General features: G+C 55.6%; 15 protein-coding genes across 15 annotated transcripts; 12 read left to right on the top strand and 3 right to left on the bottom strand.

The window, feature by feature from the left end:
* Positions 1 to 70: 70 nt before the first annotated feature.
* BDY17DRAFT_243910 (beta-lactamase-like protein) lies at positions 71 to 1412 on the top strand (the record flags this gene model as incomplete). The annotated part of the gene is made up of 4 exons (XM_033730480.1): positions 71 to 441; positions 493 to 815; positions 881 to 1017; positions 1080 to 1412. 4 exons carry the CDS (start codon positions 71 to 73, stop codon positions 1410 to 1412), a joined length of 1164 nt encoding a protein of 387 aa, XP_033594065.1.
* Positions 1413 to 1540: 128 nt separating this feature from the next.
* BDY17DRAFT_289081 (Glyoxalase/Bleomycin resistance protein/Dihydroxybiphenyl dioxygenase) lies at positions 1541 to 2654 on the top strand. Its single transcript, XM_033732296.1, has 3 exons — positions 1541 to 1930; positions 2020 to 2216; positions 2273 to 2654. Exons 1-3 carry the CDS (start codon positions 1761 to 1763, stop codon positions 2347 to 2349), a joined length of 444 nt encoding a protein of 147 aa, XP_033594064.1. The 5' UTR covers positions 1541 to 1760; the 3' UTR covers positions 2350 to 2654.
* Positions 2655 to 2763: 109 nt separating this feature from the next.
* On the top strand, positions 2764 to 4029 carry BDY17DRAFT_289080 (uncharacterized protein). Its single transcript, XM_033732295.1, has one exon. It carries the CDS (start codon positions 2948 to 2950, stop codon positions 3731 to 3733), a length of 786 nt encoding a protein of 261 aa, XP_033594063.1. The 5' UTR covers positions 2764 to 2947; the 3' UTR covers positions 3734 to 4029.
* A 20-nt stretch (positions 4030 to 4049) lies between these two features.
* BDY17DRAFT_289075 (uncharacterized protein) lies at positions 4050 to 5405 on the top strand. The gene is made up of 8 exons (XM_033732294.1): positions 4050 to 4283; positions 4335 to 4362; positions 4416 to 4572; positions 4634 to 4882; positions 4941 to 5002; positions 5052 to 5225; positions 5285 to 5302; positions 5370 to 5405. Exons 1-8 carry the CDS (start codon positions 4197 to 4199, stop codon positions 5387 to 5389), a joined length of 795 nt encoding a protein of 264 aa, XP_033594062.1. The 5' UTR covers positions 4050 to 4196; the 3' UTR covers positions 5390 to 5405.
* Positions 5406 to 5424: 19 nt separating this feature from the next.
* On the bottom strand, positions 5425 to 7318 carry BDY17DRAFT_243942 (major facilitator superfamily domain-containing protein; the record flags this gene model as incomplete). The annotated part of the gene is made up of 6 exons (XM_033730484.1): positions 5425 to 5790; positions 5848 to 6723; positions 6784 to 6818; positions 6880 to 6939; positions 6996 to 7026; positions 7082 to 7318. 6 exons carry the CDS (start codon positions 7316 to 7318, stop codon positions 5425 to 5427), a joined length of 1605 nt encoding a protein of 534 aa, XP_033594061.1.
* Positions 7319 to 7563: 245 nt separating this feature from the next.
* Positions 7564 to 10307, top strand: BDY17DRAFT_337256 (L-ascorbate oxidase). The gene is made up of 6 exons (XM_033737952.1): positions 7564 to 8279; positions 8328 to 9454; positions 9518 to 9543; positions 9598 to 9781; positions 9834 to 9841; positions 9969 to 10307. The coding sequence occupies exons 1-6, from the start codon at positions 7986 to 7988 to the stop codon at positions 10124 to 10126; spliced, it is 1797 nt and encodes a 598-aa protein (XP_033594060.1). The 5' UTR covers positions 7564 to 7985; the 3' UTR covers positions 10127 to 10307.
* A 175-nt stretch (positions 10308 to 10482) lies between these two features.
* On the top strand, positions 10483 to 12627 carry BDY17DRAFT_289067 (uncharacterized protein). The gene has a single exon (XM_033732293.1). The coding sequence runs from the start codon at positions 10597 to 10599 to the stop codon at positions 12421 to 12423; it is 1827 nt and encodes a 608-aa protein (XP_033594059.1). The 5' UTR covers positions 10483 to 10596; the 3' UTR covers positions 12424 to 12627.
* BDY17DRAFT_12296 (uncharacterized protein) lies at positions 12621 to 14143 on the top strand. Its single transcript, XM_033729330.1, has 3 exons — positions 12621 to 12807; positions 12922 to 13345; positions 13410 to 14143. Exons 2-3 carry the CDS (start codon positions 12932 to 12934, stop codon positions 13647 to 13649), a joined length of 654 nt encoding a protein of 217 aa, XP_033594058.1. The 5' UTR covers positions 12621 to 12807; positions 12922 to 12931; the 3' UTR covers positions 13650 to 14143.
* Positions 13439 to 14593, top strand: BDY17DRAFT_12272 (uncharacterized protein). Its single transcript, XM_033729325.1, has 2 exons — positions 13439 to 14037; positions 14093 to 14593. Exons 1-2 carry the CDS (start codon positions 13696 to 13698, stop codon positions 14546 to 14548), a joined length of 798 nt encoding a protein of 265 aa, XP_033594057.1. The 5' UTR covers positions 13439 to 13695; the 3' UTR covers positions 14549 to 14593.
* A 44-nt stretch (positions 14594 to 14637) lies between these two features.
* On the bottom strand, positions 14638 to 17205 carry BDY17DRAFT_243294 (uncharacterized protein; the record flags this gene model as incomplete). Its single annotated transcript, XM_033730418.1, has 2 exons — positions 14638 to 16376; positions 16479 to 17205. 2 exons carry the CDS (start codon positions 17203 to 17205, stop codon positions 14638 to 14640), a joined length of 2466 nt encoding a protein of 821 aa, XP_033594056.1.
* A 268-nt stretch (positions 17206 to 17473) lies between these two features.
* BDY17DRAFT_306865 (uncharacterized protein) lies at positions 17474 to 18099 on the top strand (the record flags this gene model as incomplete). Its single annotated transcript, XM_033735066.1, has 2 exons — positions 17474 to 17600; positions 17657 to 18099. The coding sequence occupies 2 exons, from the start codon at positions 17474 to 17476 to the stop codon at positions 18097 to 18099; spliced, it is 570 nt and encodes a 189-aa protein (XP_033594055.1).
* BDY17DRAFT_12290 (uncharacterized protein) lies at positions 17955 to 19952 on the top strand. Its single transcript, XM_033729329.1, has 2 exons — positions 17955 to 18051; positions 18113 to 19952. The coding sequence occupies exon 2, from the start codon at positions 18432 to 18434 to the stop codon at positions 19614 to 19616; it is 1185 nt and encodes a 394-aa protein (XP_033594054.1). The 5' UTR covers positions 17955 to 18051; positions 18113 to 18431; the 3' UTR covers positions 19617 to 19952.
* Positions 19953 to 20129: 177 nt separating this feature from the next.
* BDY17DRAFT_259707 (ribosomal protein L18e/L15P) lies at positions 20130 to 21205 on the top strand. Its single transcript, XM_033731835.1, has 3 exons — positions 20130 to 20192; positions 20309 to 20507; positions 20572 to 21205. The coding sequence occupies exons 1-3, from the start codon at positions 20161 to 20163 to the stop codon at positions 20788 to 20790; spliced, it is 450 nt and encodes a 149-aa protein (XP_033594053.1). The 5' UTR covers positions 20130 to 20160; the 3' UTR covers positions 20791 to 21205.
* Position 21206: 1 nt separating this feature from the next.
* BDY17DRAFT_342235 (uncharacterized protein) lies at positions 21207 to 24486 on the bottom strand. The gene has a single exon (XM_033738011.1). The coding sequence runs from the start codon at positions 24191 to 24193 to the stop codon at positions 21416 to 21418; it is 2778 nt and encodes a 925-aa protein (XP_033594052.1). The 5' UTR covers positions 24194 to 24486; the 3' UTR covers positions 21207 to 21415.
* Positions 24487 to 24671: 185 nt separating this feature from the next.
* Positions 24672 to 25457, top strand: BDY17DRAFT_306861 (kinase-like domain-containing protein; the record flags this gene model as incomplete). The annotated part of the gene is made up of 1 exon (XM_033735065.1): positions 24672 to 25457. One exon carries the CDS (start codon positions 24672 to 24674, stop codon positions 25455 to 25457), a length of 786 nt encoding a protein of 261 aa, XP_033594051.1.
* Positions 25458 to 25469: the final 12 nt, after the last annotated feature.

Raw genomic sequence — 25469 nt, 5'->3', positions numbered from 1 at the left:
CAGAGCCTTCAGCACTTAACAAATCATCCCCCAATCTGACCACCAAGGTACCCTACCAAGTCTACCCGCCATGTCCAACCCAACCCCCAAGCAGGCCCCCTCCCTCGGCCTCCCCAAGAGCAACTCCACCTGCAAGGTGTCCATCCTCGACACCACCGCCGAAATCACCGTGCCGCCGCACATGCTCGTCGAGCCCGAAATCCCGGGCCACAACTGGCTCAACCTGCCCGACTACAGCTTCCACATTAAGCATGAAGCCAGCGGCGCCGAGCTCATCTTCGACATGGGCATCCGCGTCGACTGGCAGAACTCGGTGCCGGCGATTGTCGACCTGTGCGGCAACCATGTGCCCGGGATGAAGGTGTCGGAGGATGTGCCGGATATCCTCACCAAGGGCGGCGTTAAGCTGGAGAACTTGAAGGCCTTTATTCTTAGCCATTGGTGGGGATTGTTTTGGATGTGTGAAACGAGTGGATGCTAATTGATTGCCAGGCACTTTGATCATTGCGGAAACATCTCTCGTCTCCCCCAGTCCGTCGACCTGATTGTCGGTCCAGGCTTCAAGGACGCATTCCTCCCCGGCTACCCCACCAAGGAAGAGTCGCCCTTCTGGGAGGCCGACTTCAAGGGCCGCAATGTCATCGAAGCCCCGTTCAACACCAAGATTGGCAAGTTTCAGGCTTGGGACTACTTTGGCGACGGATCGTTGTATGTGTTGAACGTGCCGGGGCACGCCACGGGCCATGTGTCTGCTCTTGTGAGGACGACGCCGGATACGGCGGTGTTTATGGGTGGCGATGTCTGCCATTTTACTGGTGCGTGGCTTTTGCACTCCCGCATGCTGCTTAATACTGGATGAGAAGTACTAACGATCGCACAGGAGATATCCGGCCGACAGAGTATGTCCCACTACCGGATCCCATCCCGGCAAAGGCGCAGCTCGACAAACGCCTTCCGCACCCTTGCCCGTGCTCGGTTTTCACGGCGTGCCATCCCAATCAAGATGCCGCAAGGACGGTACGTCTCTGTTCATGTTCACACAACCCACCCCTGTCTTGAAAGCTGACCGAGGTCTACAGACCCCCTTCTACAAGTGCTCCAGCGGCCCAACCTCGTTCTACCACGATCCGCCCACCGCAATGGAGTCCATCCGCAATCTCATGGAGTTCGACGCCGACCCCAACGTGCTGGTCATCATCGCGCACGACACCGCGCCCCGGGAGGTCATGGCGGGCTCCTTCTTCCCCAACGCCACCATCAACGACTGGAAACAGCGCGGCTGGAAGGAGGTGATGCATTGGCATTTCTTGAACGAGATGCCTGTGGACGGCAAGACGGGCAGAGAGCCGATGGTCGATGGGTTGTATCGGGATGGAAAGCGGGTCAAGGATTTGGAGGGCAATGCGGTGTAGAGTGAGAGATGGCGCTGCTCAGCCTTGTTGAAGGCAGTGTTGACAGAGGTCGACATTTGGCTATTGTTGATTCTTGAGTTTGAGAAGTCTAAAACTGTCGTATCCATGCTAAAACTTCTGCATGAGTGAATCGTCGTGAATTTTGAAAGGACTGCCGTGGAATGTGAGCATGGCGCCTGCCAATTCATCGTGTTCAAGCGCTCCGCAAAGCCAGACGCTGCACCACCGATCACGGCCGACGTTCAACGCAACTTCGAAACTTCCCCGCGGTGACTTTGATCTCTCCGATAGATTTCGAAAGGAACTCGGCCTCGACACCTTCGCCCTCGCAGTCTAATTCATACCAAGATGACGACTAACGGACATCACCCGCAGGCAAACGCCTTGATCAGCGGCATCGCGCACGTCAATCTGACAGTCCCATCCGGCACCCTCGACCAAGCCCACGCCTTCTATGGCGAAACACTGGGCCTGAAATCGCGACCCGTGCCCGAACTACAGAAAGGCACTCTCGCATGGTACGTCAAGCACATCAAGCAAGCAATGCAGTCATATATATATCCGCTGGACTCTTTCCCTCGGACGAACTGACGCATCGCTGCCCTAGGTTCGACATCGCCGACTCCGGCCAGCAAATCCACATCGCTTTCGGGCCCTCAGGACCCAAGTCCTCGCGCCATCCGTGCTTCCGGATTGCGTCGCCGGATGCGTTGCTGGAGTTGCGGCGGCGCGTTTGGGAGCATCATTTGAAGGGCGGCGATAGTGCGCCGCAGGAGGCGGATCAGCCGGGGGCGGAGAATAGTGGTATGTTTACGGGACCTGGAACGTCACGGCTGTTCTCGTTACTGATATTGGTGTAGGAAGCAAGGGGGCGGAGTACCCGCAGCGTTTCTTCGCGAGGGATTATGCTGGGAATCGACTGGAGTTTAGCTTGTGAAAGGCGCGAAGAGCGGGCACGAAGTATTAAGTCTCCATCTACAGATTAGACGAGTGCAAGATGTCGACTGTCTGAGCGAGCTACGATGGTTGGGCCATTGAATCAGACGATCTCTGCATACTGGGCTAGTTCACCGATGGTCGTCCCTATGTCTTTCGCAATGGCTCGTTTCAGCGTTGATAGGGAGCGTTGAAACCAGCGTCGATGCTATGGTCTGCAATTGTTTCGGTTCAGTATAAGACGACGGTGCATATCTCTCCACACTAGTTTTGGATGACGTTCATTGTTAGTGTATATGAACGTGGAATTGATTACATAGATTCTCTCATCACCAGACAACCATACCCAGGACCGTGGAGCTTCCCCGTGGGGCATGCGCCGACCTCGCAGCCGCCACATCGACACCTGCGCGACCCCAGCTTGCGAGTTTGCCCAGCCGAGCCAGCTTCCCCAGATGGGCGAGCCAGAATTCCTCAGCAATCAAGGGTCCATCTCTAAGTTAAGTGAGGGATTTAAGGAAATGAACGCCTCACATACATCCTATCTGGCATCGTCGAGAATCAACGCATCGTCCTGACCCAGGGCGACGACAGCCACGATGCGCGATGGATTCCGTCGCGTCAAGGACCGGTTCAGCAGGAAGCGCAAAGACAGCGTGGTCGACAGCCTGCGCTCCGACAGCACCGGCTCCACAGCCATCGCCCAGGCCTCCTTCCTTGGCCTGCCGCCGGAACTGCGAAATAACATCTACCACCACCTAGCCGATGCGACCACCTTGCTCTTGTCTCCCGCGGGACATCCCAAGAGGCGCCCGCCGCCCGTCGGCCTCCTCGCAGCATGCAAACAGACGCTCAAGGAGTACAAGGCCATCTTAATGACGCGCGCCTGCATCATCCTCGCCGTGCACGACTACAACTTCAGCAACGTGATCCGCACGTTCGAAAAGCTCAACGACGACAGCATTGCGCTCATGAAGCTGAACGAGCAAATCTGGATCTACCTGCACCTCGGGCACGTGCCCAGCCGCGACGACCGCAAAGCGCTGCGCGCCTGGTGCGATTACCGCAAAGACATGGCGCTCAGGCCGTACTTTGGGAGTGGCCAGCGCGTCTCGCCTGATGTCTCGTTTCATTACGATGTGCAATTTCTGCATCATATGCGGCCTCCCCGGCCGCCGATTCGGTATGCGAATGGCATTGAGATGCGGCGGGATTTGCTGCGGAGTCATCAGCGGATGGCGGCTCATATTGAATCGCTGGACGAGGAGAGCCCGAGCATGGAGCTGCGGCGGATACGAGATGATTTGGAGGATCGGGCGAAGATTCTGGACGAGATGTTGGTGGATGCTGGTGCGACGTTGTCCATAAGAAGGAGCGTCTTTTGATGGCTGCCCGAGTGGTATGTGGCCCGCCAGAACACATCGGGAAGATTGGATCTACCTTCCGACACGTCAATACATTCAATTCCGAGAGGGACGCAGGGCGTGACCGTGATGATGAGTACGAATTGCCGAATGACTTTGACGAGGTCGATGACCGCAGCTGATGGTGCTGGATATATGTATTTGACTAACAACTACGACGTGATTGCTCCAAAGACTCGAGACTCCGCTGTATTTGCTCTGATTACCCCCGGAATAACCTGTCTCATGTCTTGGTGAGGACGTGCTTGACGGCTTGGAGGGGCGCTCACCCGAGAACCCCGCAGTAGCCAACCTCATCTCTACTTTACCTCTTCTACCTACCCGTACCTGTACATACTGTGTTCTGATTCGCCGTAACGAGCCATATCCGAGACACTAAACGACACTTCACTTCATCTCATCTAGACAAGATCCAACCACCAACATGTCGGGAGCCATTGACGTAGCGAAAATGTTCGGCCTGCACGGCAAGACGGCCATCGTCACCGGCGGCACAGGAGGATTGGGAACGGTGATCCTCGCACCCTCTCTGCACGATCTATTCACCACTAACACTTTCTAGGCAATGACGACCGCTCTCGCTTCCGCCGGCAAGACGCACACGATACACAACTCAGCCCCATCACTAATTCACAACCCGCAGGCGCCGACATCATCTCGATTGAAATCCACAACGATCCCGGCAGCGAGAGGACGGCGAAGATCGTCACCGACTGCGGGCGCAAGATCCGCAAATACGAATGCGACGTGTCGAACCTCAAGTCCATTCGCGCGACGTATCAGAAGATCTGGAGTGATGGGTTGGTCATCGACTAGTTCCTCCGAAAGCTTGCCATTCTGACTACGAGTGCTTTCCTGCAGTCTGTCGGCCGACATCCTGCTCAATTGCGCCGGCATCCAAAGACGCTCTGATGCGGCGGATTTCACGGACGAAGACATCGACGCTGTCATCGATATTAATGTCAAGGCTACGCTGGTGTCGTGTCAGGAATTTGCGAAGAAGTTGATTGCTGACGGTCGTCCGGGGAAAATCATTAACATTGCTTCGATTATCTCGTTTATTGGCGGGAAGAATATCACTCCTTATGCGGCTTCGAAGGGAGGGGTGATGTAAGATCGATCGTCACGAGCAAGCCGCTTTGGACAATCATACTGATTGACGTGTTAGGCAAGTCACCAAAGCCCTCTCCAACGAATGGGCCGAGAAGGGGATTCAGGTCAACTCCATTCGTAAGATTCTTGACATACGCCTTGGAGATCTTCGACTTACACAGCACAGATCCGGGCTACTTCAAGACGGCATTGACGGAGCAGTACTCCACGGACCCGAAGTACAAGGACTTCAACAACTACCTAATGAGTCGCGTGCCGGCGAAGCGATGGGGCGACCCCAAAGATCTGTCTGGCGCGGTCATCTTTTTGGCGAGTGCGGCGAGCGATTACGTGTCTGGAAGTGAGTGATCCGTTGCCTTCATCATCAAAGTGGTTGACAACTAACGGGTTTCAAATTAGGCGGCGTTATCGTCGATGGTGAGTTCCGACATCAGATTGCCCCGAGCTACATGTGTTGCGTGGCATTCTCTAACACTCGAGACAGGCGGATTCATGGGCATGTAGAGTGTATATCATACCACATCCACTACCCTATCCAATCAGAGTTGATATCTAAACCCCTTCTGAAGCTGCCGAGCAGCAGCCACATCAATCCCCTCCAGCTCCGCCGTCCTCTGCAATCTCTTAATATCCTTGGGCGTCAACTCTGCATCCGCCCCATCCATCCGCTCCAACCGCTTATTCTCGCCCGCCAGATAGAACCGCAGCCCCGTCCCCGCAATTCCAGCCGCCGTCATGAGCCCAATCACCACGCCCAGAGCCAAGTCGTAGTGCCCGTTGTACTTCTTGTTGTACGTGTACGGCGTCCAGATGGACGCGGCGTTGCCGACGCTGTTCATGAAGGCCATGGCCGCTGCGCGTTTGGCGGGTGGGCGGGGAATCGCCGAGGCGATCCAGGCGTAGATCTGTCACACACACACACGTCAGCGTCTGGTCATCTGGAGTGTTTGGGATGTACATACCGTGCTATTCATGGCAAAGGCAAAGTTCAACAGGAACAGGCTGAAGTAGCGCGGTCCGAAGCCGTCGGCGAACATGAAGATGAAGCAGCCTGCAATCGTGATGGGGATCGGGTACATCCAGAACCAGTAGCGGTTGCGGAGCTTGTCCGAGGCGTAGCTGTGGCCGTAAGAATAAAAGACCATAAACATGTAGGGCGGCGCGACGAGAAGTAAAGTGTCGATGTTGTTGAAGCCAAGCGAGCCTGTCAGCGTCGGGAAGAAGTTTTGAAACCCTGTGGCGCCCGTGACGCAGTGGTACATGAAGGCGATGATGTAGGTCTTGGGGTCGGTAAAGGCCATCTTCAGCCCATGGGCGTGTTGCTTTGACCCTGGCTCGTCCACGTCCGCTTCGGCGGCATCCACGGCCATACGCCGATTCGCGACGAATCTGAGCTCGGGCGATAGAAGCTTCCAGGTGTGGGGGAAGTCAGGAAGAACGAAGACGATGACAATGCCAACGGCCATGGTGATGGAGCCTTCGATGATGTAAAGCCATTGCCATGCGGCGAGTCCATCTCGACCCGCCAAACCGCTCAAGATGCCCGCGGCAATGAGATTGCCAAAAGCGCCTGACAATAGAGAAGCGGAGTAGAAGATGGCCATGCGGAAGCTCAACTCGGCTCTGGTGTACCATTTGGACAGGTAGAAGATGACGCCGCAGAAGAAGGGGGCCTCCACGAATCCGAGGATGAAGCGACAGGCCACGATGTCGCCAAAGTTCTTCACTTGAGACGTGAGGAGGGACACCAAGCCCCAGGCGATGACCCAGAAGCCAATGTACCATGAGGGCTTGCCGGAGAAGTTGAGTAAGGCGTTGGATGGGACTTGCATGAGTACCTGAGCGCCCGTTAATGTTCTGATGGCATGTATTGAAATGGATGGCGAGTGGACACTCACATAGCCCACGAAGAGAATACTCAACGCTGTTTCGTCTGTTTGCAGTTCAGCGTTAATATTCGGGTTTCCTGCCGTCGAAGCAAGTATCGGGCTTACATTGAGAGTCGCTGAGGTTCAAGTCGGCTTGCAATCCTTGCAGACGAGCGGCAGCATAGTCTGTCGTCGAGTTAGTGTGACTAATGCCTCAGATCAAGAAACGAGGATCAAAATACTGTTGCGGTCGATGTAATTCATCAAGTACACCTTTGACAATCGTCAGCTCGCGTCGCACTTCATCACCAACTCAAGGTCAACGCACCAACATGACCAATGGCATGATCAAGCAATCTATCTTCTTACGCAGCTTCTTCTCGTGCACCAGCTCTTCGGGCGTGAGCTCGCCGAGATGCATCGCATCCTCCCGAGTGACATTGGAGCGACCAAGAACATCGTGATCGTGGATGACATCCTTCTGCACCAAGTCATCGCCATGGTCAAACTCCCGATGCACTACACCGACTTCTTCGTCGCTTTTGTCGTGCTTGTGGGTAGACATCTCGACGGAGGTCGCAACTGGTTGGTAGTCGATGCGAGATGGAGTACGTCGAAGGAAAGAAGAGAGCATGTAGAGGGGACGAAGGGCCCAACGTAGCGATGACGACCGGCGGGGGCCCGACGGGTATGGAAGTCGGCACCGGTGGCAAGGTGTGTGCTCAAGTAATCGACATGCAGCCAAGGGGCAGCCAAGGGCGAGTCTGCGGGGAAGAGGTGTGCTTGTGGGGGAGTCATTGGGGTAAAGCGGGTGACGATCGTTGACGATCGCGTCGGGGCAGTCGAATCAGCATGTCCTGCCATTAACCGACCGGGATTCGACGGTCTTGGAGCGCACATGGCACGCACATGCTCGGCCGAGATCAATAATTACGACAATCATTAATCACAGAACTTCTCTCCTACTGTGATAAACTGGTCTGGCATAAGCTGGCTTCATAAGCTGCTTGAAGCAAACACGGGACTGAGGTTGTCCAGACCAGTCTCGAGACGGCGGGAATGGTAAGACATGGCTGTCGGATCGTGACGTCGCTTGATGTCGCTCAACCCACTGAGAGACGGCATCGTGGCGCGTGCGGCTGAGCGCCGAAGGCTGCTCGCCTGATGTGTTCCGAGAATTAAAGCAGCGGCGTGCTGGTCTTTCGCTTCGTCTCTGCCATGTCTGTCCATTCATGTCTGGGGTCAAGATGGTGTCCTTGACGACCTTCATCCTCGGCGTGCTTGCTTGGGCCCCATCAACTTCCGCTCGATCGCCATCATCTTATGGCGCGCCGAAAATTCATGATGAGACCTTCGTTCCGGATCACGTCCTCCGAGTAACATTTGCCAATGTTTCTATCGCGTGCGAACACCGCCCGTCAGTCCTGATCAATGGCACGATCCCGGGCCCCGAGCTCCGTCTGCAACCCGGTAAACCAACATGGATCAGGGTGTATAACGATATGCAAGGAAGCAACACCACAATGGTAAGGCATCACGTCCAGGAACGATCAGCCGCCACTGACATTCGCTAGCATTGGCATGGCCTCAGTCAACGAAGCGCCATCTTCTCCGACGGCACTCCGGCTGCCAGTGAGTGGCCAATCCCGCCCCTGCACTACTTCGACTACGAAGTCTTCCCGGAGACGAATGATGCAGGCACATACTTCTATCACTCTCACGTAGGCTTCCAATTCGGCACTGCATCGGGGCCGTTGATCGTTGAGGACGTTGGGAAACCGCCTTACGAATATGACGAAGAGATGGTCGTCCAATTGAACGATTACTTCAACAAGACCGATCTCAACATCACCATCGGCCTGACCTCCAACCCTTTCGTGTGGAGCGGAGAGACGAATGCCGTTCTGATCAATGGTGTGGGAGTCTCCAACACCGCCACAGCAGGCAAGGCGGGCTGCAGCATTCCAGTCATTGACGTCGAACCCGGCAAGATCTATCGTTTGCGTTTCATCGGAGCAACGTCGCTGTCCATGGTCCAACTCGGCATCGTCGGCCACGACAACTTCACCATCGTTGCAGCCGACGGACAATATACCAAGCCGCACACCGAGAAGTTCATGCAAGTCTCCACCGGCCAACGGTTCGATGTAATCTTCCAGGCGAAATCGCAAGCAGAGATTCGCAACCAAACGGACTATCTCATTCAGTTCGAGACGAAAGACCGCCCCACGGTGTACTACGGCTACGGCGTTCTGCGCTATTCGAACGCGAGACCTACCATCACCGTTGGTCCGGCTAAACCTCCCCTCGCTCTATCTAATGCTACGTACGACTGGTCAGAATACGCGCTGGAGCCCCTACAAGCTAACAACTTCCCCTCTGCAAGTGAAGTCACGCGACGACTCACAATCCACCCACGTCAGGTCTTTGGCGATACCGATATTTGGAGACTGAACGGTGTCCAATGGAATGAATCAACGATTCAAACCACGCCGGCTGACAGGCCCTATCTCGTGAATGTCTACGAGAACGGCCCCGATGCAATCCCAAACTACGAGCGCGCGCTGAAGAATAAAGGCTGGGACAATGTCACGTACACTTGGCCGTTCAAAGTGGGAGAGGTGGTGGAGGTGGTGATTCAAAATACAGGGAGTCTGGTGCAGAATAATGGCGGTGTGGACTTTCATCCGTTTCATGCGCAGTAAGTGCGGCGTCGTCTATTCGACGGTTCTCATGCCTACAAAATGTCACTGACGATTAACAGCGGTGGTCATTACTATGACATTGGGAGTAAGCTGAAGCCCTTCTTATCAACGTCAGATATAACGTTTACCATTGTCGCAGGCGGCAACGGTACCTACAACGCCACGGAGAACGACGAGAAGCTACAAGGATATAATCCCGTACTTCGAGACACCACCAACCTCTACCGATATGAGACGGTCACCACGGCTGGAGCCAACGCGGGTTGGCGAGCCTGGCGCATTCGAATCGACGACCCGGGTGTTTGGATGGTTCATTGTCATATGTGAGTTCGAATAGTTGTCAATGTATCTGACTCAAGTGCTGACGATCGATAGTAACCAACGTAAGTCAATGCTAGGAGCAATGCACTCCTCTCCCTACTCCCCACTTTGACATGCGTCCTGGCTACTCCAAGACATTTCCTGTTCCACACTCACTCTCCATTCATGTTCTATGCTGATTTTTGGCGGACATGATAATGGGGATGCAGATGGTTTGGGTCATGGGCGACTTCAAGCAAATCACTGCCATTCCGGAGCCGTATATCTCGGGATATTTGGCGTTTGGCGGCAGTGCGTACGGGAACGAGAGCTACGCGCCGAGCTACGTGCATCAGTTCCATGACTAAATGGAACGGAGCGTTTCGATCACCTGGCGTGATTGATGTGGAAAGAAGAACACTTGAAAGGTTAGAAAGCATTGCATTTATGTAGTCAATACTTGGACGAGATCGAGAGTCACGTGGAATTAGTCATCATATCGAGCGCCCTCCTATCCATCGACGGGCCAACACGATTTAACACTTTGCCGGCAAAAGAAACCGCCTGTGTTTCATGCGTGATTTCTCAGTCAATATGACGGTCGTTTCGGCCCCAATAGGATGGCGATGGCTGGATTTTGCGAGGCTCAGCGCACGTGGATTGCGGCTGTGTTCGGAGGAGCAATTTGGCTGCCTAAAATTATTACATCCTCGATCCCCAGGCAGCATTCATCACTTTAAAAACCTCATATCGTCATTGCAAGGTCTGCTCTTGGCAGGGCTTCGTTGCAAAATATTTATTTTCGGGCCTGCAGAATACTCAGAGATGGTAATGCCCGATGGCCGCCGCGCGACTCATCGACGTGGACGACGACAATTTATCCATCCCTGACGACCGCGACTTCGACCAGGAATCCCTCTCCGAACTGGAATTGCATGACCTCTCGCAGACAAGCGGATATACAGAAGGAGCCTTCGCACAGAGCTCCCGCGCTGCGCAAGTAGCAAAAGCGCTCGAAATCGCAGAGGAGCGAAGTCTGCCGCCAAGTGCTCCTGGTAGCCCCCTGCCTTGGGACCACACAGCAGTATCAAGCGGCGCGGGCGAGGCGTCGTCGGTTGCTCCAGACTCCAACGCCGCTCCACCGTGCTACACGGCAGCAATCGCCTCTGACGGTGCTCAGAGGGCCGCGGAATCCAGCTGGACGGAAACGATGCCGCAGTCGATGAGCGACACCGGTCTCCTGTCCCAAGACCGCGTGGAGCGTGGAGATATCTATGGCTCTCCGGAACGAGATCTAGTGAAGGAGCTACGAGTTGTGGCCGGCCAGCTGTGGCGGATATTCACCGAGTACGTTAGAACCGTGCAGAAAACCAGGGGCCGCAAATTGGGACTCACCAAGCGAGCCATTCGATTCATCGCTGCTGCCCTGGTCGTCGTCATCGTGCTCTCCGTCTCCCTCCCGTTCATCATTCCCGCCATCATCAGACACCAGGAATACTTGGAATGGGAACGGGAGTCGCACCCCTTCCGGGACCAACCCGCCTACAAGCGTGATAATCACAAAGACCATCCGAGTACAGAGCAGTGCAAATTCGATGTCTTCAGCAAGCACGAGGAGTACACCGGCGACACCGGGTATAGCTGGGGTTACCGCTATCGCGAAGAGCACGAGGGGGAACCCATCAATTTCAACCTCTTTGACGAAATCGACACGGGCCTTGCGGCCGAATTCACCGAGCCTCAGATCTCTGGCACAGTGGAGATCATCTCCATACCATACCGCAATCCATGGTCAACCCCAGAGATCACCGTCCGAAGTAATGTGGCGACAAACAAACCTTGGCAGATCGAAGAGTACGAGATCGCTGTGGGCATGAACACCTTCAAGTTGCGGAGTCCCCGTCTGAGGAAAGGCAGTACGTCCCAGCCTGGAGCGACTGAACGCTCCTGTCTGAGTGTCTGGGTAGGAGTTTACGTACCGGTTGGATTTGAGGTTGGCAATTGGACGACGTTGCTCCGATCATTGAGTTTCGCCGATCACAGAAACTACGTTTTCAATCCGGACGAAGGCATCCCAGACGCACAACAGGTCACGAGTGGCCCTATAAAGGTAGGAAACAGCACAGTCATCAAGTCGAATCAAGGCTCGATCGAACTCAGCTACTGGAACTCCCCTAAAACCACCTTGGAAACTCGAAGAGGCGCTATCCGCGGCAGATACACCTTCTACGACTCGCTCAGCGTCAAGACGTTGGGCGGCACGGTCGATATCGAGGTCGATCCGCTCGGTGGAGCGATGTCTCGAGACGGTTCCCACCCGCTTCACCTCACTACATCGACCGGCAGCGGCAATACCAACGTCACTGTGCTCCATCCTTCGGCACAGGATTGGACGCCGCACTTTATGGAGTCCACGCATCGCACTACCTCTGGCTCGATGCAGCTGCAATATCCCTCTGCGTGGGAAGGCACTATCGACGGCGTCAGCATGTCCAACCATGCCGAGGTGAAAGGCAGGGATGTGCAAAGGAATGATAAAGCACTCGCCGCCCCCGGCGAGATACATATGATAAAAGGGAGGGCGTCTGACTGGGCGGGCACTTTAGGGCGGATAGATCTAGAGTCGGAGACTGGGAGCATCGATCTGGTCATTGGGAAAGTATGATGAAGGAAATGATGCGAGTCTTGTTCTCCAACGCACCGTCTCCTCCCCCTATGTACAGTATAGAGTGAATTGATACTACATCACGTGGCTTCGTGCCAGAGCTATTCCGAATCCGGCTACCAGGCTGTCAAAGGATTCCCGCAGACGACCCATCGAGGCGGAGTTGATCCACTTCGTCATTCCGCCTACAACTGCGCTTCGTCTTGTCCTTGTGAAGGGCGAAGTACGACAACATGAGGCGACGTGGATAAAACCCGCCTGCTCTCACGACAGTCATGGCGGTGCTCTTCCAACAGAGGCTGCTGGACGCGGGCAACGTGGCACTGCACCGCACGCTCAGCCTCACTACCCACCACTCGGCCGAGCAGTGACGATCTCGCCAAGGTACTTAACCTGCTGTCCTCTCTTGGCCGTCTTGTCACTCTCCTTTCGTTCGAATCTTGCTTCATCATCTTCTCGTAGCGTTCACAAAACTCCTCCTCCTCATATCCTCTACAGATCCGCCAAAATGAGCCAAGGAGGCCACCACTACAACCAGCCCCCGCAGTACGGCGAGCCATACGGACAGCAATACAACCAGCCTCCCGGCCAGCACTATCCCCCGCAACACTCCAATCAAACACAAGGCTCTGCCCAAGGCTACTACGGCGGCGGCGATCCCGGATATCAACAGTATCCTCAACAGGGTCCACCACCTCCCAACTACGGAGCGCCATATCAACAGGCAGCCCCGCCTCAAAATTATGGAGGTCCTCATCACCAGGGTCCGCCGCAGGGCTCGAATTACGCGGAGCGAGACCAGTACGGAGCGCAGTACCCTCCGCAGCAAAACTACCAGCAACAGTATCCGCCGCAGCAATCCGGATATCCCCCAGCACAGGGCGGATATCCTCCAGGCCAAGGGCCTGAAGGAGAGCGAGGTGTAAGCACTGTTCGCAATTTCGCGAAATCGGTTCAAACCGACACTAATCAAATCCTTGCTACAGTTGATGGGAGCACTAGGCGGAGGAGCAGCAGGGGCCTGGGGCGGCCACCAAGCCGGACATGGAGTCCTAGGCGCACTCGGAGGAGCGATCGGCGGCTCGATGCTACAGGATACGTACAAGAAGCATCATAAGAAGGAGGACAAGCACCATCGGAAGGAGGAGAAGAAGCATAGGAAGGAGCAGCGGCGACATCGGCGTGGCTCCGGCTCGTCGAGCAGTAGTAGTAGCAGCAGTGATTGAGTGTCTTTGGTGTTTTGTAAGAGGTAGGAGGAGAGCTGTTGGTTGGATGGAACAGCTAGGCGGAGCTTGCTGGCTGGCGTTACACTGCATACGTATGCGGGCCTTGAATGAGGGTTCTCGAGGTGCGATGACGCTTTTGCCAGCGTGTAGTCTTTGGCCAGCATTCAATACATCTATTGATTCATGTCATATGTATTGCCGTCAAGTACCAACTTGGATCTGCTTCAGTACAAGCCCTGTCCATCGAATCAATTTATGTGACTACGACATGGACCGTCCCACCAACGATCAACAGTCTTCGAACTCCCCTGCTCAGCAGCCTGAGGAACGATTTAGTCCCTCGCAGCTTCATGTTCGCCATACCAAAGCCCACAACGCAACTCTTAGGGTCCAGTCTTCACGCCACACACCTCGCTCCGACGCCTTGCTGATGGACTTCGCAGAGCAAACCCACCAGGAGCTGGCGACGCAGGCCGAATGCAGAGCTGAAGGCCGCGAGACGTAACGAGTCCAAAGACGTCGAGGGAGGTGCGGGAGCTCGAGCGCGCTCCGACTCGGCTTCGTCGACTAGTCACGCCAGCGGCGTTATTAGTACCAGCAGCTCTTCGCCTTCTTCGGACGAGACTGGCCAGGCTAGGAAAGAGTTGGAGTCCAAGGAGGGAGACCGCTCTGAGGGCCGACAGCTCAATACCGGTCCATTCACGCGCTTTGTGAAAGCTTTGGAGGAGAGGAGGGCGGGTAGGAAGGGTCGCGCGGGGGGCCGGAAGCAGAAGCAGAGCAAAGAATCCGAGGATCGTGAAGACCGCGATACGACATCGTCCAGCAGTACGAGCAGTAGCAGCAGTGCCACCTTCTCCGCGTCGGCTTCGGATAGCAGGCCGGCTAAGCGACGGTGCTAGCTGAGGTCATCGAGGGAGAGCAGGTATTCATTGTTGCGCTGAAAGCTGATGGCCAACGTTCTCCCTTTGCACTCGCCATAGATGTATGCTCAAGGCCCGATCGCCCTATCAATCTTAAAAGTCTTCCACCCATTCTCGTCCTCCTCTGTCCCCAGCGCCTCCAGCTTCTCCCACTCTTTCGGATACTTCTCCTTCCCGTAAGCCTCGACATCGCCTTGGGTCTCTCGCCCAGCCATCGCAGCATACATGCTGCCCAGTACGAAAAAGTCCACCTCGACCTCCCCCGCCGCAACACCTTCCTCCAGAACCGACAAAGCCGACTCCAAATCGCCATTGCCAGCCAATGCAGCGACGTACGAAGCCCAGAGATCCTGGTCGAGATCAACACTGCGGGACCGCAGCATCTCCCAAATCTTTTTCGCGCGAGCATGGCCCCAAATGGACTTTTCGCAGGCTCGGAAGGCCGCGTGGATGCTGTTGTACGTTGGGCCTTCACGTGAGGCTACAATGTCGTCCCAGAAAGTCAGAGCGGTGCGAGGCTGGCCACACGCGGTGTATGCCAGGATGAGGGAGGTGTAGATGTAGGTGGTGAGGTTGATGTTGATGTCGATTTTGAGGAGGTTGTGCACGACCTCGATGCTTTCAATGTCGCGTAGCTTGGCCAGACCTATGAACGCCAGGACGTAGGTCTCGATGGTGGGGATGGTGTCGGTGCGGGTGTGCATGCGCATGTCCTGGAAGACGTTCACGGCAAGATCTGAGCGGCCGCGGTCGAGGAAGGCGGTCATGATTGCTGTGCGATCGGAGCGTTGCATTTCGTCAAAGACATCTCGGAGGATCACGTAGGACCGCCAGGCTCGAGACAGTGGAGTGCTGGAGTCGGTAGTGATGGACACAATGGCGTCGCGAATCCCTGTCCGTTCGGTCGACGAGTAGTGGAAAGCATGAGTATTCAGCAAATCGACGACGTCGTCGTATTCGTCGCGACTGAGGTGTAACGAAGTGAGCGTGGAGACGGTGAACGCATCGAAGAGAGCTCGACGATCCGCCAGATCTGCGGCAACGTTCATGACCGTGTCAAAATCATGGTACTTGCTCCGGCAAAGCGCAACGATGAGGCGATTGACGGCGGGGACGTCCTCGTGAAGGGATGTGTCTTTCGCCTGCAGATTCTTATAGGCGGTCAACGCGCCGTCCACATCGTTTACGCTCAGACGATAGTCCATCTGCAAAACCAACGTCTTGGCATCCGGCTCGATGTTGCGGCTCTTTCCGAGTGCAATGAATCTCTCTGCCATGTACGGATCGTTGAGGGAGATTGCAAGGTCGACAAGACCGTTGATCGTGACGATGTCGGCCATGCGCCATTGCGACCAGTCGGAGACGTGTGTGTTCGAGTCTTCCATGACCGTAATCATACGATCAATCTCATCAACGCTCCTCTTCGTGCCCGCGGCCCATATCAACACGGCGTCCCAAATCAATTTGGAAGGGTTGGACGCCATCATCTCTCGTACAATCTCCTGCCCGGTTTCAATCTCGTTGTTCGCGATACACCAGCGTAGCACTTTTGCAAGTATTTTGCCATCCCGTTCGTCATTCACATCTGCGTGGGTTGGTCGAGACGGACGCAAGGACCATCGCAGTGACCACCACTTCTTAACATCAGCAGCTTTGTTTCTTTGCATGCTGAGGGTGATCATAGGCATAGTTGCTGGACGGGGAATGCGGCCGTCCATCACTTGTAAGGTCCGTAGAACCTCGGGTTCGTTGTTTTCTCGTACGTAGCCGGCCAGGATAGCCTCCCACGCGGTTTGCGCGAACTTCCCTTCATGCTGAACGGCGGCAGCATCATCATCCTCGATCAGCATGTCCTCGAACACTGCTTCCGATGAGCTCTCCTCCTCTATTCCTAGCGCAGAATCTTGACCAGAAGATTGCTGTAGGCTTTGCTGATATTGGAGAACGGCGTCGCGAGCCAAATTCGTCTGGCGGGTGTGACATAACGTCTCGATATACACCACAAACGCGCGGTATCGCAAATAAAGATGATCTGGGAACTCTGCCTCCTCGTATAAGAAGCGAGCGAGGTCGACATGAGCCTGGGTGGTGGCCTGGTTGTCGCGGCGCACAACGCTAAGCATCCTCCGTCCAAGCTTGCTGCGTATGAAGGGCTGGGATTCCTGCGCGTCTGCGAGGCCTTCCACCTCTTTCACGGTCTTTCGAGAGGTCGCAAGGTATCGCAGGCTTTGCAAAACCAACTGGGCTTGCGTGTCGGTGAAGGGGCGACGAGAGGAGAGCTTCTGCGGATTGGCCTTAGCCTCGAAGAAAACTCTCACTGCTCGGTAGACATCTTCTGTTGGAGGCATTCTCGCTCTCAGCCGCTGTCGTTTGGCCAGTTCCATCATCTTATCCACCCCGGGGTCCTTGTCTGCTTCCTTCGCCTCCTCCCTCTTGCTGAAGATGTTGAGGTTGAAGAACGATCTGCGCTGCACATTTTGGAGAGATGAGGGGATGACTCGATGCGGACGTGGTCTTTGTGTGCTGCCGATATGTGAGAAGGACCGATGCGGCTGCTGACGCAGACAGCCTCGATGCACAATCGGCTCATTCGCGAGGAGCCGGCGGAAGACATTGCGCGTCAGATGAGACGGCATCTTCGAGATGTGGAGTGGTGGCGTATTAGCGGTATATGTACATGGTGTAGGAGGAAGGGTTGGAAGCAGGAAACGCGATGCATTCAACAAGTCGAATATGTGCACTGTCCCTCGAGCTGTCGAGGATGGATGATGGACGGATGGATCGAGGTGAAGCGCCAAGACTTTTTGCGGAGATGCATTGACACTCCCGAGATTCCACTTCATCTCTTTCTTCCTCCCCTTGCACGAGACAGAAACATCGCGGCGCGTCTGCTCTTCTTCCTCCATGTCCATCGAGTCGGCGCTCAGGAGGCTCACGCTTCAGCCTGCCTCCATCTGCCGCCAATGTCGTCGTTCCTGGAGCTCATCTTCGGTGCAGCGCCAACAGCAATCTGCCACTGCAGCTTTCGCTGGTTAGCTGCTTCGCATTTCCCAGACTTGCATAGTCTTCGAATCTAACAACGCGTAGGCCAACTCCTAGCTTCTCGTAATGAATCAACGCAGTCCCGGGCTGCAACTATTCGCTCCTCCGCCACACCTACCAGCACTCCCCCGAAAACCTCTGCCGAGCCAAACAAACCCGTGCCTCGAACATCCTACGACATAGCGAGCTCCATCATCTCCGACACCGCGGCTGCATCCCGTCGGCGAGCACAAGAACTACGCGCATCCGAGGTCGAGCGACCCTGGAGTCGAGCGGATCTTGAAAGACAGACCCAACGAAGATGGAGGGTTGGTGATGTGTACGCGCCACACGATCTGAGCGGCGCAGAGCAGGCGAAGTGGAAGAAGTTTAGGCGGAAGGGCAAGCAGCGACACGATGATATTGATCAGCTGGGAATCAATCCGATTCATCACTACAAGGTACGCGCGTCGAAACTCGGATCTGAAGCCTTTGTTCGCGACCGCTGACCTTCCTGCACAGAATTTCGCCATGATGTCGGAGTACGTGACGGACATGGGGCGAATCAAGCACAGCAATGAGACAGGCTTGCGACCGAGAAATCAACGGCGGATGGCCAAGGCGATAAGGAGGGCGATAGGAACTGGCATGATGCCGGGAGTGTACCGACACCCCGAGATTCTCAGGGTGGAGATGAAGGATAGGCGATCGTTGTGAACCTAACTCGCTGCTCGCCACTCCTTCCTCATCGGAGAGTCAATAGCTTATTCGGGGCGAGTGAGATATGTCATCGTGTGAGTGAGCTCAGGGTTCAAGGCATGCATGCGCTTCGCGCTACTTCATGGTCAGTGCTTCCCAAACGCTTCCTCTTCAAACACTCGCCACCTCCTCAAACCTTCTCTCAACTCTGCATTTGATTGTGAGGGTCTCTCAACGCTGTTCTCGTTTCCATCAACACCAACACCAAAACCATCAGTCCGCCATCGCGGCGCATCAACTCCATACTCACAAAGCATCGACAAATGTCGAAAGGGACACTCCGGCACTGACGCCGAAGACCGTTGCTCCACGCGTCGATCCTCATCGCGCGGGCATCATGGCGAAGCGCAAGGGGGCCAACGAACGCGAAGTCCCCACGTCGGCACTCTTCAAAGAAATCCACTATGGCAACGGCGAGAATGCGATGAGTAAGAGAGCCAAAAGGCATGATAAGAGGTCAAGAATTAAAGCCTCATCGTCATCAGCGGCCACCAAAGTCCTCAACACAACGGAGCTTCTCGAGCATATCCTTCATCAACTCACCGACGTCCGGGAACTGGTCACCTGCCAACGTGTCAGTCGCGTCTGGTACAACTTGATCAGCACTTCCCTCAAGCTCCAACAGGATCTCTTCTTCAAGAGCCAGCCTGCATCGTGTGTGCCATCGTGGAACCCGATCACATCATCCATCGTCAAGTCGTTGGCGAACAAGATATACGGGCAGTCCCATGTGTGGGCACCGTGGCCCCCCGAAAACCGTCTTTGGGCGGCAAGTTGCGGAGGCTACTTCGACCTTCCCAATCTGAAGATTTATATTCGGCCAGAATTCCCCCGCCGGCCAGAGTTTCCACGCCAGCCAGATGGAACCACCATCATCCCTCCCTACGACACACTACACTTCTCCCAACCGAAGAGGGTGTGGCCTATGCCTGCTGAGTTGCCCATCGTGGTCGCCGAGCGCGACAAGAAGACCAACGCGCTCAAGGCAGCGTCAACGAACGAGGAATCCTGGCGCAAGATGTTCCCCACAAATCCTCCATCTGTCATCCATGTCACTGAACACCCAGATCACCACATTGATCACCTTCTCGGCGTATCTTACAAAGTATGGACGCTGGGAGAGCTGGTGGACAAGGTCATTGAGTTTGCCGACCGACCCGGCTTTGCAGACGGACTGCACAGCGCGAACCGCTCTCTCCGATACAGTAACTGGCGCTACGCTCCAGTTCCTGACCTCCCTCTCAACAAATCCGATGTAGCGCGATGAGTATTACACGACCTGACTGAGGCGCTTCATTCATCAGCAAGACCGAATGATGAAGTCATTGGGCGAAGATTCGAGAGGACCGGACGGCTGGAAGAAAGGCACGGCTGGGAGTAAGGCAGGGTGGTAGAAGTAACGACAATCGGGTACATGACGTGGTAGTACGCATCGATCGCCGCAACAAGATGCTCACACAAGACTACGAGATCATGCGGTGATAGCGCGCGCCGGCAAGGGATAGAGAATTTTGAGAGCGGCGCAAGGGGTTATGCAGCGCGATAGCCCTTGAGCGCTTCACTCAGCATAGCGAATCGCCAAATTGATCCGAGTTCATCAAATCCCACGGCAGTAGTCTTTTTCGAGCTGGTAAAGTCGCTTTTCCTCGCTGCACTGGTTGCTGTCCAAAAAGTGAGGTCGCGAGGTCACGTGCAGCGATTGCCAAGCCCGCTGAGTAAGCGAACTTTCAGCACACATCCAAATTCCGCAAACCACTTCGAAATCTCTCTCCAGTGTTCAGCTTCAGTATTGCACAGCCAACACCACCGCAATGCCTACACGAAAGACCCAAACGCGGAAGCAGTACGTCTCTCTCCCAACAAGCATGGTTCTCAGCACAGCGCGAGACTTTGCGAGTTGCCCGCGCGCCAGCTAGCGACCTGCGCTGCTCAAAACGCATACTAACACCACCTTCACAGCCGTGGCCACGTCTCGGCCGGTCATGGACGAGTGGGCAAGCACCGAAAGCATCCCGGTGGTCGTGGTATGGCCGGTGGTCAACATCACCACCGAACCAATCTCGACAAGTACCATCCGGGTTACTTCGGTAAAGTCGGTATGCGATACTTCCACAAGATGAAGAACCAGTTCTGGAAGCCCGTCATCAACCTCGACAAGGTATGTCTGCCCACCCTTCTTTTGAGTCTTCTCCATCGCCGACTGACATTGCCTGCTCTTCCAGCTCTGGTCCCTCGTCCCTCTCGAGCACCGCGAAAAGTACCTCGCCGGCAGCAAGTCCGACACCGCCCCCGTCCTCGACCTCCTCTCTCTCGGCTACAGCAAAGTGCTCGGCAAGGGCCGCATCCCCGAGATCCCCCTCATCGTTCGCGCACGATACTTCAGCAAAGATGCCGAGCGCAAGATCAAGGAAGCCGGCGGTGTGGTGCAACTCGTTGCATGAGTGACCCGCTCGCACGACTGTCCGAAAAGTCCATTCATGGCGTGCGGAGGAGGCACAAGAGTGGGACGGATTGCGAAACGCATCCGCTAGATACCATACCAGAACTCCCTCAGCGTGGTGGCTGAGAGATGCTATGCAGCCACGAATTAGACTATTCAATGCAAGCAAGCATCTCTGAACAAACCTTCTGACATTCTCGCGAATGTGCGAGAATGAGCTGTCCCTTCCATGTGTTTGCACAAGGTAAGCGTGTTTGCCTTCGTCCTTGTGGGCATTCGACTCGTTGCAATGGCGTAGAAATCTCTTTTGTGCCCTTCCGTATTTGCGTGTTTTCTTCCCGACAATGGCACCCAGTGAGACCTATGACACACATCGTTACATTTCAGATTGGAGATGGTGCTATCTAGGGTTTGTATCTAGATACAAGTACATTGACCAGAGATTCCCTCTCATCCATACACTGGCGGTCGGGAGGCCCCAATAATCCGCCGAGATCAAAGTGTCGTGTCGTGTCGTCCGTCTTATGCAAAAACCCCCCACCCAGTCGCTATGAAAGAACACCATTGAACGCCCTCGCTTGCCGGAAAACAAAAATGCCACACAAAACCCGACCCTCATCACTCCATCAACCATCCAGCTCTTCATCCAGACTCTCCCCCTCGCTCAAATCCAAATCTCCACGAAGCTCCGCAGAAACAAGCCCGTCATCATCATCAACATCAACAACCCCCTCCCACTCCTCCTCCCCATGCTCACTCCCAGCCGCACCCCCCAAAACCTCCGTCCCAACCTCCGTATCCCCATCCCCAAACGTTGCAAACCCCAAATCCGCTCGCCCACCACCACCACCACCACCAACGTAGTTGCTATTACTATGCGGCGTTGCGTACGCAAAAGGCGTACTACCCCGCTGCTGTCTGCTGCGGCTTCCTGGGCTCTTGTTATTCTCGCTTCCATTCGCGCCGGTGCCTGCCATCGCTGCTTCGGAGGCTGTGAGTGGCGAGGGCGGCTCGCGGGACCAGCGCGGGGAGAAGTTGACGCCGCGGCGCTCGGCTTCGGGGGAGAGGGAGATGCGGCGGCGTTTGGGCGCTGCTGCTGCTGTTGAAGTGCTGGTGGTTGGCATGCCGTTGGTGTCGATGCTTTCTTCGGAGTAGCTGTGTTTCTGCCCTATAGTCGTAGGGTCGAGGGAGACGACGCGGCGTTGTGGGGCGTTGACCCCGAGGTGCTGTGCAGCGGCGGGGGTGGACATTGAGCTTGGGAGCGAGACGAATCGGTGATGGTTTGCGTGCTCGTGCACGCGAGCCTCGGAGCTTGGGGAGAGCGGTGCTCGGATATGTGCTTGGTCGGCGGTGTCGGCGATTTGGCTGCGCGTGCTCCATTGAGATGCGTGTGAGCCGAACGATGAGAGCGCGCTGAATGCATGATCGAGATTCGTTTGGTATGCCCAGCACGTTTCAGAGACGGGTTGCTGAGTGGCGGCGGAGGGTTGGGTCTCTGTGGAAGGACCGGGCAACGCGCGGATGTGCGCCCATGTGAGGTCCACGGAGTCGGCTGGCTGGAGATAAGCTTCTGGAACCGTCACGTAGAGTCTCCTCTGGTCACCGTTAGTCTTCATAAAGACGCTTGCGTCTAGAAAAGCAGCAGTCCAGGTCGCCGAGGTAACCAACTCCGATGGGCTGAGGAATCGCAAACGGGACGACTTGCGGGCCTTTCTCAGAGGCACAAAGGGCTCACTGAGGCCTTGGTAAGACGTAGATTCCTTGGCACCTTCTGCTGCTCGCCGCTGCCAGCTTTCTGGAAAGGTCTCGCTCACACGGTGCAAGATGTGCCGTGCATCAGCGGCGGTGAGAACGATGTCCTGAACCAAGCCACGACTGGCTAGGCGCTTGAATACCGTTCCATTGGGCCCACAAGCTTTTGGCGACAACCACTCTTGTGCTTCGTTAGCCCAAGCCTCGATCGACTCGGTTGTCCAGGCACCTGCAACAGATGCGCCAAAAGACAGTCCTGGCGCTGCTTGCCCTCCAGTCCACTCTTCGGGTTGTGTCTGGAGGGAGTGCTGCGTCGATTCGGTCGAGGAAAACCAGATGCCCCTAAGCTCTCTGCCCCAGGGTAGTAGAGCGACTTGCACGTGCCATGGGTGAGCGAAGGATGGGAGTGCAGCCTTCTCGAGATCGATTACACGACTCTCCAGAGCATCGATGCGTGGGTGCGTTTCTGCATTGGCGGCCAAGGTGGCGAGAACGGCCGCTTCGGCATGGATAGCTGCATTGCTGTCAAAGGAAGCATCGGAGCCAAAGGACGCTGTCTCGGTCGGAAGGAGTCTTCGACGTTTGCTACTCGGGCGAGGGTCGCGTAGATCTGGACTTGGGTGCTCCCGGTCATGTTCCGTACGCCAGGATTCCAGGTCAATAAGACGGCCGTCGACGAGCTCAAAGCGTTCTTGGATTTCCTCGGGCGATACATAGGAGAAAGAGAGGCTCTCAAGAACCTCCAAGCGCTGGCTGTACGTGCGGATGAGATTGTGGAGTTCTTGCAGCGAGGCGGGTGCATGAGAAGAGGCATGCGGACGCTCCTGGGGAGAGTCCACATGCTCTGCCAGCACTTCATCTGCTTGTCGACTGCTGGGCAAATCTCGATCAACTGGCCCAGGCCGCAGCAGGTCTAGAGAGGTTCGAACGGGACGAGGTGCTGGAGCAAGTGCTCGGAAATCGGGCGTGCCAGCGATACTCGGCGTTGCCACCTCGGTCGCGCTGTAATCTTCGTTGGGTCGATGAACAACCGTAGGTGGAATACTGATTGGCGGGCGCATCGAGCGATGAGGTTGCAGTTGTCGTTGAGCGGTATGGCTTGACTGGACTCGAGTGTTGTCGTCAATAACGCTTGGCGGCGCGGTCGAGGCAAGCTTGGATGTTGTGTCTGACACGCCTCCATCGTCTTGATTACGAGCAAATTCGTTCAACGCCTGCCAGACTCGGGTATTGATGGATTGGGATTGTGAACGCGAGTCTGCGCGAATGCCCAGCCCCGTTGGCGCTTTCCCAGAGATCGCAGGTGCCAATCCATCTAAATCACCTGGCACTCTTGTCTCATGCTGTTCGGGCAGCTTGAGTATTCTAGAAGCACTTGTACCCTGCTCTTGCAATGTGTGTTGCGGACTGAAGTCATTATGGAAGCAGGCGTGGTGGCCGCAGAAGCACCACGTTCGTTCGGCGCCAGCGTCTTGATGTGCATAGTAGCTTGCGTTCAAGTAGAAGCGCTGGCATCCGCAGACGGGTGCTCGCGTGCCGATGCTGAGATCGCGGTAATTGCAGGAGCCGGCGGGGACGTGTTGGTCGGTGTAGTTGAGGCCATTGCTGAACGATGCTCGACTACCGATTTGATGGGAAGCGAAGGCCGCCATCGGCGGCTCTCTGACATGCCACCAATGGTCGTGCCCACCTCAGCATACCATCGTTGCTTGACGGAGTGAGATGGGATCGTGGAGAGTAGAGTGTCGGACGATCGAGTCCAAGCTGTTGGGGCGAGGATACGAGCAGTTCGAGGGGTAGGGCTCTTTTGAGTGTTGGCGGTATTGCGTGAGATGGATTCACAGTGCTGGCGGTGGTGTAGAGACGATGCCCGAGGACAGATGGAGACGATGGTGGAGTCACCGTCCACCGCAACGCATAACACCATTCGGCCCTGCAGCTCTGGTTGCCTTTGATACCGCGTACGTCGAGACGACGCTCGCGATTGGCTGCGCGGATCGCTTCCGATGCTAGCGTCGGCCTTTTAGGCGCCGTGTAGCCGTGGGGCTGGTCCGGGCATCGACAACCTCATCTTCATCCCAATCACCTCCCCTCAAGAGAACAACTCTCCCTTGACTCGAGCGGAAAAGGATGGACTGGACAACCCCAGACGGCTCCTACTTCTCCCTTAGAGAAGTGCACGAGTGGACGGAAGACTACAGCAAGCAGAGCTTCTTATACACCTCCGTCAGCGCCTATGTCCAAGGAAGCCCATACACCGCACGTCTGCCTGAACACGCCGACGAGATTGACGAGGGAGACGTTCTCGCCGCTTTATCACCCGTGCCATCCGCTTGTATACATCCAAAGTTCTCCGACACGGTAAAAGTTGCCCCCAAGGTCAACTCTGCCATCCATTACCTCAAGGCTCCGTCGTTCCAATACGACGATTGTCAGCCCGGCGAAACATTTGTGGCCGATTGTGTCCTGAATGAAGTCACGGTTCTAGAACTACTCTCCAAGGATCCACACCCCAACATCGTCTCATATCTCGGATGTGTCGAAGAAGCAGGCCGCATTTCCCACATCTGTCTCAAGCGCTACGATGGCAACTTACCAGATTACGCCGCCAACGGCCTCTCCGCCGATCAGAAGAAACGAGTGATCCATGGCGTTGCGGCCGCCATAGAACATCTGTACTCTCTTGGCCTCGCACACAACGATATCAACCCGCACAACATCTGTATCGATTCCAACGAGGAGCCTATTCTGATCGACTTCGACGGCTGCTTACCCTTGGGCGAGAAGCTAATGAAAGGCACGGCGTCGGTAATCGCCATCTGTCGAGAAACAGGCCGCCAAATATCACATCAACAGAACGACTTGGACGGCCTGGAGGAGATCCGAGGTTTCTTGCGCTGCGTAAAGGAAACGTGAGGCTATCAAATC

This window comes from Neohortaea acidophila (genome assembly GCF_010093505.1).
Source record: "Neohortaea acidophila strain CBS 113389 unplaced genomic scaffold BDY17scaffold_1, whole genome shotgun sequence".
NCBI classification, from domain to species: domain Eukaryota; kingdom Fungi; phylum Ascomycota; class Dothideomycetes; order Mycosphaerellales; family Teratosphaeriaceae; genus Neohortaea; species Neohortaea acidophila.
The sequence above is the reverse complement of the archived record's forward strand: the minus strand, read 5'-3'. Positions and strand labels throughout refer to the sequence as shown.